The sequence below is a fragment of the Labeo rohita genome, chromosome 5 (assembly GCF_022985175.1).
Source record: "Labeo rohita strain BAU-BD-2019 chromosome 5, IGBB_LRoh.1.0, whole genome shotgun sequence".
In the NCBI taxonomy this organism is placed as follows: Eukaryota; Metazoa; Chordata; class Actinopteri; order Cypriniformes; family Cyprinidae; genus Labeo; species Labeo rohita.
In genome coordinates this window covers 4,590,874-4,605,733 of record NC_066873.1, presented here as the reverse complement: position 1 = coordinate 4,605,733, position 14,860 = coordinate 4,590,874, and the positions used below count along the sequence as shown (strand labels likewise).

Sequence of the window (14,860 nt, the reverse complement as noted above, 5' to 3'; positions counted from 1 at the left end):
ATTTTGTTGAGTTCCAATGACATAATAATGCTGATCATTACATTAATGGACAGTCTAAGTGCAAATAGCCTGCCTTGTTGGCAGAGGCTATTTACACTAAATCCACCGACCAACATCCATACTCCAATGGTGTAAGTAGTAAAGCGCGTAACAGTGATTTTCCGATGCTATAATAGACCAAAGTTCGAATTCACCTTTGGGCAAAGTTGTTCTTCCACCTTTTCACATCCAATATCAGATTGGAAAGGTATTTAGTGTAAATAGCATCTTTATATATATTGCAGTGTGTCTAAAAACATTATATTCAATTTGCACTAAATATTTTTTTAAATATATATTATTCAAACGCATATTTACAAAGATATTAAGTCTCTTTTATAAAAACTAGAACAGTATCATTTCATGTAAAAAACTAAATCTAAGCACTTTTGTTTCAGGTTGAGCATTTGTTTTGTTTTGTTTTTTTGTTTGTTTGTTTTTTTAATTAATTCATTTTTTTTTTTTTTTGAAGTTTAAGTCACATCACGGTCATTGTTCACTGTGTGCTTCTTTCTGAATGCCCGCTGTCCCTTTTTTTAAAATCTGATTTCTGTTCAATGTCATGCTGCTGTATATAAGTGCTGCGGCACATGCTGATGTGATTTTACTTCACAGATCAACCTGAGCTGCGCATTTGTTTTTACACAAAGTGGAAAATACTTGTGTATTTTTTTATTTTTTTTTCGAAAGGAAAGATAAATGAGCATCTTGGGACACTGTGAAAACAAATTCATGATGATATAACCATGTGGCATTATACAGGCCTTTAGTAGGCAAATCTGCTGCTGGTTTGTTTACATGCAGAAGAGAATATTACCAATATTTACCATATTTTTTGGAAAGAGACACTGTTTAAACCAGGGTTATTAAAATAAAATTTAAATAAATCAGTCATTCAATCAGTCAGTTACATAATGTTAATGTTACTTTAAATAAATTGTTAATTTAAATAAAATGTAACTTTTTTATTATTTTTACAAGGCAGCATTTCTGATTTCTATTTAAAGTACTAAAACTAATAAATAAAAATGAATACAAACTATATAGACATAAACAAAGTAATATAAATGAATAGAAGTGTCCAAAACACAACAAACCTACTAAAACTTTAGTTAAAATGAATTAAAATTAAAGTGAATACAAAAAATATAATAATAAAATATAATTAAACATATTAACAAAAAGTCACTGATAATAAAATGACACTGGTTTAAATGTCTTCTATTTATTGTTAAAACTGTGCTTCATGAATGAGCAGATCACATCACATAACTAAAGGATCATATCAAACGAAGCCAAACTGGAAACTGATTTTTTGGGAACAAAGATCTCTCTATGCAAAGCAGCCTACCATGTCTGCAAAAGTGGAGGAGGAAAAAAATCAGTCACTTCCTGTTGTTATTTTATCAGGGCTGAGAGACAAACAGCTCCTGGTAGAGATGATTAGCTCAGCGTGTAGCATCAGAGTCCTGCAGTCACACTCATCTATCACCAGCTTTCAAAATGGCCCGCTGAGAATTTATGACGATGCACAAAGCAGCGCCTCACAAAAGACGAACATCACTGTTCACACCGACATCACTCTCAGACTGTTTAATCGCACAATGATGAATATGAAACCGAAATGCAAACTATAAACTATAACTGTGTTTCAAAACCCAGTGAGCTGCTTAGCTGTAGCAGACAGCGTTTAAGACTTCATATGCACACGCTCTTGAATGTTGTCCTTAAAAGCTAGGCAGCATTTTCTAAAAGTCATTAACATTTCCACTCAATCTAGGCTCTTTCGAAAAAATGTGCTTCTACCTAGAGTTTTGTGAAACTCTAAAATGCACCTGTACATAGAGCAGTTTCCAGCTGACATGAACACTAGTGGCAGTAAAACACCAACACCTGCTATTCCTTATTTTTGTGCAGTTCCTTGCACAAAAATAAGTGTAAGTTGTAAGTGTAAGTGTAAGCTCAAAACACTTTTTCTTTACCCAGGCTCATTTGAAAAATGTTCTTCTAAATACATTTCTGCAAAACAGAAGAAAAAAAAGTACCTATAGGTACAAATCACTGCAGTTCCTAGTTGAAATTAACACTAGAGGCAATAAAACTCTGACAGCTTTTATTTCTTTTCACACAAAGAATTATTTACAGGTCCAGAGTTTTGAATAATGAAGTCTGATTTTCGCACAATTACTTGCAGAATATTGTTATGACTTAAAAACAATTTTAACATCCTGCGAGATTTGAAAACTGATGCTATTAAACTTTCGTGTCACATATGCAGCTTCATATATGTGAGTTTTCTAATTGAGTATGTTTGCTTAATAGCTCAAGCAGTAGGGAGTTTCACTTGAGAGGTGAAGAGCTCCAGTACAACTCTCATGAATTTACAGTTAGATGACATGGCTCAAATACGCATAAGTTGTGTGTAGTAGTTTCATATCACTTTTGCATTTGTTAACACTATCAAGTAGATTTAGGGTTGGGTTTGGTGTAGGCGATATTCCCAACACTACTGAGCATTAACTTTTAGCAACACTCCCCGGATATTTGGATTCTGAGCAGCTGCAAATACTTACCTCAAGCAGCATAATAAAAACATAGCAATACATGCCTGTACCAACATAATAAAAACATGCCACGGCCACGGATTGAACGTGTGTTTTAGCACCACTCTCTGGAGACTTTACTTTGAAAACGTACGGTAAGGTACATAATAATGGCAGAAATGTATCTAGACCATATATTTCCATGATCCTGCATAGATTTTTCCCATACTGCATGGTATGTAAACCAGCACATGTTGAAGTTCAATATGACTGGCTTTTCTTATGTAGTAAACTTGCCCGATAGCGCACCCAGTACAGCATTGCACTTGTGATCTGAAGCGCTCAGGTACGGGTCCCATGAAACATGAGTCACAATAAAAGAGCTCAAAGCTTTGAAAAAAATGACATGGTTGCTTCAGCAAATATTAGTTAGGTTTAGTGAGGTTGTACATTATTTTCAGATATGTTACAGCAACCTTTTAGCACCACTCGCCAGACATTTTACTCTCGAGATATTCCAACGATACATACAACAACCAATGTAATAAAACATTACAAGATTCACATTTATCTGTTTCAGAGAAAATTAAACATGTTTATCACCACTCACTGGACATTTCACTTTAAAAGTATCACGAAACATGCAAAAGTCAATGTAATGTTTTGAGATGTCTGGGATTTTTTACCCTAATGAGCCTGGATTGTTTCCGCCTTCCGCCACATACCATAATAATAGCTTTAAAAAAAGTTGTTTCAACTTAAAAAAAAAAAAGTAAGTGTTCGTGCTTCCTTAAATTTTTAAGTTTAGTCAACATGAAATGCTAAGTTATACTAAATGAAAACGTGGATAGCAGCATGAACACTTACTTTTTTAAGTTGAAACAACTTTTTTAGATGGCAGCAGAGGACTACTAATGGGCTCATTCAGCTCACTAAAATAGTAGTTGAATTCATATTTAGACATTACAAAATCACTATTATAACATTAAAAAAGTTTAAAAGTTTACCACTTCATATACATTGAGGATTCATATTTTGATAATTTATAATTACAATTGTGTTGTAATGAGAAGACTTGCAGTAAGCATTTTGTGACCTATCATTATCTTTAAACCTCTATATCTTCAACAAAATGTCTTTGCATATGTGTGTAAATGTATGCTTACTTTGTATTAAGAATTATACTTAAGCCTTAAGCATATACAATTAAGGTTGAGTATGTGTGCGTTGCAATATTCTTCATCATGGAGGTCTTGAAATGTCTGTCCAAAATTCAAGGTTGAGCTAGAGCTTAGACTTATTAGCATGCATTTTACTAGCATATTGGCTGTTTATGAGTACTTATAAAGCACGTATTCTGCATGACCATATTCTACATCCATAATCCTACTCAATAGCTAAATTTAAGGTTACACTTTATTTGGATAGTCCACTTTAGACATTCTACTGACTATAAGTAACTTTGCAACTACGTGTCAACTAATTCTTATTAATTTGCAACTACGTGTCTACTAACTCTCAGAGCAGACTGTTAGGTTTAGGGTTAGTAGAATAAGTTGACAAAGTTTAGAAGAGTGTTAGAAGATATTAAGCAGACAGTCTACTAGTACTCTAATGACTAGTTGACATGCAGTTGCAAGCTGCTTACTGTTAGTAGAATGTCTAAAGTGGACTATCAAAATAAAGTGTTACCAAATTTAACAACAACCTTATTAACTATTAATGAGCAGCAAATTAGGAGTTTATTGAGGCAAAAGTTGTAGTTAATGGTTTGTTAATAGCGAGAAATAGACCTTAAAATAAAGTGTGACCACATTCATGAATACTCCTAAATACTCACTACATCATAGACTGATCATTTTAATCTAAATTCCAGCTTGATTGGAAATCGTGATTCACGATCTCATGAATGAATGAATGAAAATAAATGCTTGTCACTGACTTCGCTTACTTCTTTTCTTGATGGGAAAAAAGTACACTAACTTTTGACAACTTATATTTACATCTAACAATGCTGTAAAACTTTAATTTAGGGACCAATTCTCATTAGTTGCTTTGCTTACTAGGATGCATATTACTAGCATATTGGCTGTTTATTAGTACTTATAAAGCACATATTAATACCTTAATCTTCAAGAGCGTATTTTAGATCCCTAAATCCCATACAACTACCTTACTATTAATAAGCAGCACATTAGAAGTTTTGAGGCTAAATTTGTAGTTAGTAGTTGGTTAATAGTGAGCATTGGTCCCCAAACTAAAGTGTGACCAATAATCCATAGAATACATTTTCATAATTTAAGATTGAAGTCAGATTCTATGATAAAACTGGCATTTGTACATAAAAAATGTAACAAGTTTCCAAGACGTTAAGGCTTGATTGTGGCCCTTCATATAACTAAATAACTAACTAATTAAATCTATAAATCAATAAATAAGAAACACACAAAAAGTCACAAAGCTTGCATGTATGCTGTTATTTGTGGTGGTAGATATTGTGACTATAATAGATATTGTGACTGCAGGCAGTAAGCATTTTCCTCCTTCGAAGGCCGTTCAAATGTTGCCCTGAATGCTGAGAAACACAATTTTATTTCCGGCAGGATATTTTTATTGCCCGTTTGTTTTGTAAGGCTCTTAAAAGCATGAAATGGACTTGTTTTGTACTTTTCCCTTTTTGAGACTGTGATATTACAGTCCTCCTCCCAAGGCAAGCATCACTATTGTTATTGCTCACAGTTCTTCCACCCACTCCAGTTGCACCTTTCCCCGCACCGTTTGTGCAGCGGATGTGAATGAGACCTTAAATCATATGCCTTGTGAGAGGTTTGTTGTTACTTTTCTGAATGATCAGGCTTGCAATTTTTACCAGGAGGATGATAAAACCCATAGACCTACATTAAACCCAAGCCATATCTACAGGGCCATAATATATATTATAGATATATGGGGCAGACCAAAAATGTGGCTGTGGGTTTTGCACAGGCAAGCACCACTCACTTATTTATTTTATTCACCGTTATCTTTTGCAGTGTGTTTTCCATTGCAAAACTCAAATTTAAAATGTATAAGAAAAAGAAATTGCCTAGGAAATTCATTTCACTGAGTTTCGGACCTTTTCATTGTGGTGATGTCAGTCTAAATCGATCTGTATCAAAAGCTGCAGTGCTAGAACTGCTGAAAACTTGCTCACTATCAAACCAGGAGCTCTGAGCAGAAGGGACAGAATAGTGTTCATTATTGATTCCTCAAGGCCACTGTTTGCTCTTCTGAGCCACTATAGCCATGAATTATCCCTCATACTCTGTCTGTGCTGATAGCTGTGCTATTTTCAAGAGCATGTTGTGGGTGCGCATTCAAGGACATGCAAACATATATATGTCATACTCAAGAGTTCAGAGAGATCCCATCTCCACGGTTCTGTTGTGTGTATTTGTTTTCTTGTCGAGCGGTGATTTTCAGTTTGAAAATGGTCATTGATAAACAACCCAGACTAAAGTTAACCATGTGAGTTATTGCATTGCAGACAGACACAGAAAACGAACAGAAGCACGGCAGAAATAAACAGTACATGCATGAGTGTTATCAATGCACAGCCAGTAGTGTTGCTAAGCATGGTGTGGAAGATGCTCTCTAGCATGAAGGACACACAAGTGTGAAGCTCTGCTAAGCTTTGTCAAGGACTTGCTCATTCACTTCTGAAACCTGAGAGATAGAGAGCGAGTGAGTGTGTTTTCAGCGTTCGTATGCTGTTGTGTTGGTACATATGCTAATGTGCTCTTAGCTCTTTCACAGTGATTGCGGCCTGTTTCACGTTTAAAGATGTGTCATTGTACCTCGTTATTTCAGTGACTGCTAAATGACTAAACACTGTAATATTCCTCCCATTATGTTTTCTTTAGTTCTTTATGTATTAGTCATACATATGGATCATTGTTGAAATATTAACACAGTTTGTCGGTATAAAGGCATTTCTTTAGCAAAAATATCTCAGGGGGAAAAAATGTAGCTGGATCATTTTCAGGAAGCAGTGCCATTTACTGTAAGTTAATGTCACACAAATAAACCAGCAAATACACAACAGGATGCATTACATGGATTATTCAATAGCAATTCTCAAAATAGTACCCCTAAATCTAATAATGTAGTTAGCAGTAGTATTTATAAACCCTGCCAGCCTAAATGTGTTATTATTTTAACCCATCACAGTTGGTTTGGAATTTACGTACTTAAAATTGAAAATAGGCTACATTAGTAAGATCTGGATGTATCATTGTATTTCTGTGTGCATGTCTTGTAATAAATCATCCATTGTAATTGGAAGAAAATATTGATAAACCATTTCAAAACAATCCTGTTAAATGCTTTTGCACCACATCACGTTATTCACAGTCAATATTCTTGTGTTTTGGGCCAATATCAAAATTGCTATTGGGATTAATGTAGGGTTCTTATTTAGAATTCATTTCTTATTTTTAAACTACCAGAACAGTTCTCAAATATGCATCCTTCTGTCAGTGTGCAAGGGACATCATCCTGAAATACTCTGACAATGTTGTCTTCATGACTACGCAGTGGTGCCACAAAATCTACAGAGAAAAACGTACAGTGTGGCCAGTGTAGTCTGATTTCAAAGAATGAAAATTTGACAAGTCTTGTCAAAAACATTGAAAAAAAATTGTAATTTAGTAATTTAGATTTAGCAGTTCTAACTAGTTGTAGTGTTGGCAGTTTCATACGTCCAGTAAGAATTGTTCCAAATAGATACAAACAGTTACTCCACAAAAACGTATGCTTTTGGAAAACGTTTTTTACCCTTGGCCCTTAGTGTTAAATTCACAGAAATCGTGGAGTGTGTAATTTAAAAGCTATATTGTTTTGTTGCTGCTGTATGTGTTGTGCTGATGTATATTTGGGGCAGGATGTGTATCATGTGCACTGATTTAGGTTCCGGTGTAAATCTGTATATATTTGTATTTGGTGGAAGAGATGTGCATTATGTGTACTACAGCTTTGGGTACAGTCTTTTTTTTGAGGACAATAACGAATTAATCTGAATCTGAATAATTGCAACTCAGAGGAGCATACAGTAGTGATGTTTTGTTCCTGAATGATTCAGTTTTTTTTTTTTTTTTTAACAAAATGGTTGAGTGAATAATACAGTGACTCACTTATAAAAACAGGTGTTGCAATGTAACCATTGTATACAAGTATATTAAATGTATACAAAGCAGATATAACATAAATATTTTAATAGGATTCAAGGATTTAAGAGGATTTCCAGGTCTAGTTTTCGCTATTAACAAACCATTAACTATGACTTTTGGCTTAGTAAACTCTTAATTTGCTGTTTATTAATTGTTAGTAAGGTAGTTGTGAAATTTAGGCATTGAGTAGGAATATGGATGTAGAATAGGGTCATGCAGAATATGAGCTTTACAAGTGCTAATAAGCAACCAATATGTTAATAATAGGCATACTAATAAGCAGCTAGTTAATAGTGAGGATTGGTCCTTATACTAAAGTGTTACCAAAATGTATCGTGCGAATTGACCTATATCCCTATAGAAATAAGAACATAAAATAGTATGTAGTACTTAACAACAAGGTTCCATTTGTTGACATTAGTTAACTGTATTACTAATGTGAACTAACAATTAAAATACTTCTGAAGGACTAATCCTAGCTTTTGTTAATTTAAACATTTACTTATACATTGTTACAATCAAAAGTTTTATCTGTTCACATTATTCATGGATTTAAGCTAACATGAACGAACTATTCATTTTAACAAAGATGAATAAATGTAATAACAGCTGCATTAATAATACGTCCCAGTTATTTGTGTAAAGTCTTACCAAATAATGTTTTAAGATATACAACATTGCATTCCACAGTAATATCTATGAAATACTGTGTGTATCCTGTCTTTGTTATGTAAGTACGTCCCAGTTATTTGTGAGTTCAGAACCTCTTCCAGATGGTGACTTAAGCTCATTTTTGTTTATTTTGCACTTCCATTTACCTGTGTCCACATCCACCTGTTTCTAATCCACTTGCTCAGCACCCATCATCTGTTTTTTTTTTTTTTTTTTTTTTTTTTAATATCTTCTGGATCTCCAGTCAAGATTGTGCTAATAATCGTGGGCTGTTCACAGACAGCTACAGTTAGGAACAGATTGTTCTGGAAGAGACGTGAGATGCTGTGAATGTTGCACTGTGAAGAACAAGCCAGGTGTGACCCCCTCGGAGGAGTGCTGAACACGGCAGAGACAACAAAACTAATACAAGCATCTGTGAGAATCTACAGAAATCTCAGGTTCTTGAAGTTGTTTGAAGAGGAGTTACTTTCACTTTTTATTTCACCCCACCAGACCCTTTATAACACTCAGTCGGGTGTATCTCAGCACAGTTTCCAAGACAACAGTTATAATACATTATTTTTAGGCTAACACTGATATTTAAGTCATGTCATATAATGATCAGAACTCATTCATTATCTGTTTCTCTGCATAAAGAAATCAGTCAAGTCGTAACAAGAACTTTTCAAAGTTTAGCTAATTAAAGAACAGAATAAATAGCGAAGATTCTGTTTGTTTGTGAAGGGCGCAAATATGTTCAGAAGAGTAATATTTCTTGCTTGTTGGGAGCTGGTGCTGCTATTAATTTTATTAATTACATGCTGTTCCTTGACTTAAGAGCATCTGATGTTTGCTAAAGCTGTCAAAACCTGTCATTTCTCACTAGATGTGGGTGCTTCAGAGTTTTATTTTCACCTCTGTCTCACGTTTGAATCACTGCTGTTGGACTTTAAGCTTTTCTTTCTCTGTTACATAAATCTGATTGTCATCACAGAGCGTTGAGACATGGGAATAAACACTCTCACTCCCACGTCCACTCTACAGGGAGCTCGAGGATTCAATTTATAGTCAGGCTGTCCTCAGAAAGCATCAGGACGCTTGTCTTTCCATGTTTTATTGTGACATTAGAGCTGCTCGCTTTATTAAATGGTCCAATTTGACCTTTTCATTGAGCTCCGCCCCTCTCCTGGTTATTGTTGCTCACTCAGGCAAGCTTTATAGAATGTTTCATTGGAATGAAGTGGAGAATTCTGAGAACAGCTTGGAAAAGAAATTTGTTATCTGCTGTACTTGTTTTATTAGATAGTGACATGATTATTGAATCAAGAAAAGCTTTTGAAACATTGTGATTACTGTGAGTGAACTGTGATTTAGAATGATTTATGATTAGAGTGATTAGATTGACACTGAAGACTTGAGTAATGATGCTGAAAATTCAGCTTTACATCACAGGGACAAACTACATTTTTGATAGTATTACAACGATGCCTTGGTAAGCAGAAGAAACTTCTTACCGAGCCCAAACTTTTGAACAATAGTATACGTTAAGGAAAGAGCAAAAGCTTGTCTGGCAGCAATTCAGTGAGTCTATTCGATGGTGAGTGCGAGAGGTTTGACGTCATGTGAAATCACAGCAGGAGACTGATCTGTTTAATAGCGTTCTTCTGTCTGTTCCCACAGGCTGCCCTCAGAGTCCCATGAGCAAGGCCACGTTAACACTGATCACCGTCTGCACGTGTGTGGTGGCGGTCGTGTACGGCACGCAAACGTCCTGTCCTCTCACCGTCAAGGTCACGCTCCATGTTCCTGAACACTTCATCGCTGACGGTGAGCAATCTACAGACAGCCACAGTCAATTATTTTTAAGACCAGTAGGAATCATTTTTGTTGTGCCGCCTTTTTATACTTTGAAGTAGATTCAGTACAGAACTGTTAATAACATCGACATTCGTTTACCTGATACCAATTTGGTGAATTGCAGAGATGGGAAGTAACTAAGTACAATTACTTTGTTACTGTACTTAAGTAGATTTTTCTGGTATCAGTACTTTACTTTACTATTTATTTTTCAGACTACTTTTTACTATTACTCCTTACATTTTTACACAAATATCTGTACTTTCTACTTATAACATTTTCAAACCAGGCTCGTTTATTTTGTGGATCACCATTCGATAACAAATCTCAAAATCATGAATCGGTTAATCTGTACTGAACACGATTCGAGTGACTTAAGAATGGAGTGGATCGGAGAGGCAAAACTACTGACCTTCAGGACTTGAAGTGCAGGTTAGTTTAATCTGTAAATAGCCTACTGTAGTTTTGCATTTGTTTACTTAATTAAGTGCTAGCAACTCTTAGCAGTAGCCAGAGGATTAATAATAGCTACTGTAAACTAAACTAAATTACTATCATCACTCAAAATACTGTATGCTAAAGGACATCATTATTATCTACTGTAAAGTTGCAGTAGTAATTTAGCAAACACATAATTTTATAATACGTTTAGAGGGAGCTAGGGCAGATAACAACACAACCTTTACGACAATTAAAACAAAACAAAACAAAAAAACAAACAAACAAAAAAAAAAACATGGTTACTGTAGTTAAACCATGGTAACCACAAATTAACTATGGTTTTGCTACAATAACCATAGACTAACCATGACATTTGTAGTAAAATGGTTGTATGAATGGTTATGGTTGTAAATGAATCTACCAAAAAACATGATATTTTGTAAAGATATTATGATGTAATTATTATTGTACTAATTTTGACATTTAGGCAATTTAGAAAGTATAGTTTTATTCAATCTATAGTATTTAAGTCATTTTACAATAAAACAACACATAGTCATCATGTGATACCTTAAACTGAACTAAAGTAAAGTTATGTTATTGCAAACCGAATACTATGAGGTGGTTGTTTTGCAAGAAGGTGGAGACAGTTCTCCTCATAACAGTAAATTGCTGATGGGAAAAGGGACAGGTACAAAAAAATTAGTTAAAAAAAAAAAAGTAAACACACAAAGTGAGATGCATTCTAATGAACAACCTTGGTGTCAGAAAGCAAAATTACACTTTGCTGCTTCACAACACTTTCAAAGTGAAATGTAGCACTGCCTTCAGTTTTATCTGGCACAGACTTATGTGAATCTGGTAATGCTTTATTATGCCAGCTGATGGTGGCATTTTAGAAATAAATGTCCAATGAGTGGCACCGAAAGGTTAATGCTTTATCGAGTTTGAAAATAACATAGCACAACAAAACAACAGCAAACATGAGATGAAGCACAATTGCTGAATAAGCCATGTAATTTTATCACCACTTTTGGGGGTTTCTTGAGACTCGTATTCAAGTGCCTTATATCTCAAATGTAATGCAGTACTGGGTGTGCTACTGAGCAAGTGTCAGAGAAGCCAATCATATGGAGCTGGTTAGGTAAGGCATTAGTTTACAAATCATCCACTATGATAAAATCATGTTGAGCTCATAACATAACTGATTTGTATTTTTTATTTTTTTTTTAATAACAATATGCCCTGTAATCATATTAAAAACATTTTAAAAGTTAATGGTGTTTTTCTCCCACTACTGTTCATTTCAGCTGGAAATGTTGATTGTACTGTATGTATAGGTAATTTTTTGTCTTTTTTTCCAATGGGTGTATGCTGTAATTGACTGATGTTGCTGCAAGAACTTGTACTACATAGCTATCCTAACCAGCCAAACCCTGACTCCTTAGATTCTGCCACAAATGTTGCCCTAAACCTTTGTAAACATGTACATCAAGGATGCTTAGTGGTCACAAATGTGCCACTTATGAGCACTCATCCAAAACATTTAAATGTCAATTTGGAAACCGTACAGTCTGGCACATGCATGCAGCGGCCTTCGCAAGAACACAAGTGCACATCAAGTGCACCATTTGGGACAGAGCCTTGGTCTGTCCTCATGAGATTTGCATTATGGGTTAAAATGGTGGTAAAATATGCTGTCTTTTTTCCCTTGATATTATTTTGATAAGCAAGTCATGCCAGAACCACGGTGGTTCTGAACCTTAGTGTTTAATGCACATACACAAAATGTTGCTTTTCTGCTGTGAAATAATAGATGCTGTAGGTGTGCAGGTGGACAAGCATAAGGTGTGTTTTGCATGCTGGGACAAGCTTGGGATTCTTGTGTGCTGCTGGACCAGCAATTGTTGGACTTTGGGTGCTGGTATGATCCCAGCAAGACCGAAAAATAAAAAAAAATAAAAAAATAAAAAAACACTTGTGTGTTGTTGTAGTTAGTAAGAAAAAGGCACTTAAGTGTATGTTTACTTTTATTATCAACATGTTGGCATGAAAGCCTTCATCAGGAAGGTTGTAGTGAAAAATGAAGATAATTTCCCAAATTAATTTGAATAAATTATTTGGACATATGTGACTTCCCATATGTGACTTTTAAGAATGAAACAACTCTCAGTTTCATTATCAAGTTGTTATTTAACTGTCCCATTGAAAGAGCTCTTATTATGACACCTGTTATTGAACAAACTGCTTATGATTAAGCTTATGTTAGGTATTTTTAGTTTTCATATTTTTAAATGAATGTGTTATGGAATGTACTCAAGCTCTTTTTTAACTGATTTTAACTGATTTGTGTACAGATCTTATGAAACAGGAGAAAATTCCTTTGATGTTTTGAAATGTTTTACCAGTTTACCAGTGACATTGATTAATAATGTAATCATAACTAAAGTAAAGCAATAAAAAAAACTACTTTAAGTTCTACTTCAGCAGAGAGCAAAATAAATTATAAAGATAGATAGATAGAAATAAATAAATAAATAAATAAATAAATAAATAAATAAATAAATAAATAAATAAATAAAACAGGCTTTTAATGCATTTTGACATATTTGCTGAAACTGCATGTTTTCAGTTAATCTGATGTAGCTTTAGAGACTGAGTTAAAAATTCATAGCCAAAGCCACGGTCATGTGAGTTCATATTAAAGACAAGATATAATTCTGCTATTCCAGTCTTTTAAAGTTTTAGAAGAAAGCAAAGAGATCTGTAAGATCGTCTTTATTGTAGCGACGGTTCACAGAGTAAGAGCGAGCAGAGGTCAGAAGATATTCAGCTGCTGAAGAGCATAGAAACTTCCAATTAAAGCCATGTGATGCTGATGCTGCAGGGATGCTGGACCATCTGTCAGAGATGCTGTCGGCTGCTTTAACCCTCAGAGAACAAACAGGACCAACATACATACACATGCAGTACAGGACTGTTTTCTGTTAATAAAAGATGTGAGATAATCTGGCTATGATATGTTTTGAATTTATCTTAAATAATCTACATCTGAGTGATTTGGTGGAAAAAAAAAAAAAAACACACACACACACACACACACACACACACACATGTCTGGTTTATTATCCTTGTGTGGACTCTCCATAGGTGCAATGGTTTTTATACTCTCCACACTGTATTTTCTATCCCCTTACCCTAACCCTACCCCTAAACCTAACCCTTACAGAAAACTTTCTGCATTTTTACTTTCTCAAAAAAACTCATTCTGTATGATTTATAAGCTTTTGTACCCATGGGGACCTCAAGCCAGTCCCCACAATGTCAAAAATTTCAGGTTTTACTATCCTTGTGTGGACATTTGGTCCCCACAATGTAGCAAAAACAAGTACACACACACAAGAATAGAGAAACTGCAGCTGCTTGTATTGGGAAGACCTCAATTGCAGATGCCACCTGGGCAGCATGTTCTGCTACTGTATTTGTGCCACAAATTATTATCATCGTTCATTTTATCTGGTTGCTGGAACCTCATAATGAAGGTTATTGTTTTACAGAACTGAGTGATTTATTTTTAAAGACTTACACACACACACACAGAAGAAGATATATGATATATTAGTGAGGACATCTTAAAGACTTCCATTCTTTTTCTATTTATTTTGGTTTAATGATATTTTTTTGTTATAACTGACATACAACTCTCACAGATCTCACCTGCATATCATTGGTTCCCTATCTGTCATTCACTCCAACGTTGTGTCGAGTGTACGACACTTGGCGTCGCTCTTGGGAGCCCAAACACCTCTGACAACATAGAGAAAGGCCAATGAATTTGGGTGTGCAGAATTTGCATAGTGGGCCATGCCCCCAGCATCCGGGTATAAATAGGCCAGCGTGGCATCTGCTCACTTGTTCCTCATCGTTGGATCTATGGCACAAGCATCGTTGTATCAGTATTGGGCTACGCTCACGCTGATGCAACGCTCACTGTTGGTTCATGTTTTGCTTACGAAAACATGACCATGGGCGCGCTTTGCTCATGAGCCGTGTGCTTTTATGTGAAGCCACAGCTCACCTTGACTGCTTCCTGTTCCGGTCCTTCTACTTCCGGGTACG

General features: G+C 35.1%; 1 protein-coding gene across 1 annotated transcript in view; it reads left to right on the top strand.

Annotated features, from left to right (window-relative positions):
• Positions 1 to 14,860, top strand: part of LOC127165710 (astrotactin-2-like) — a 565,932-nt gene that overhangs the window by 263,566 nt on the left and 287,506 nt on the right. The window contains 1 exon segment of the mRNA XM_051110581.1: positions 10,124 to 10,270. Coding sequence (XP_050966538.1) covers positions 10,124 to 10,270 — 147 coding nt within the window.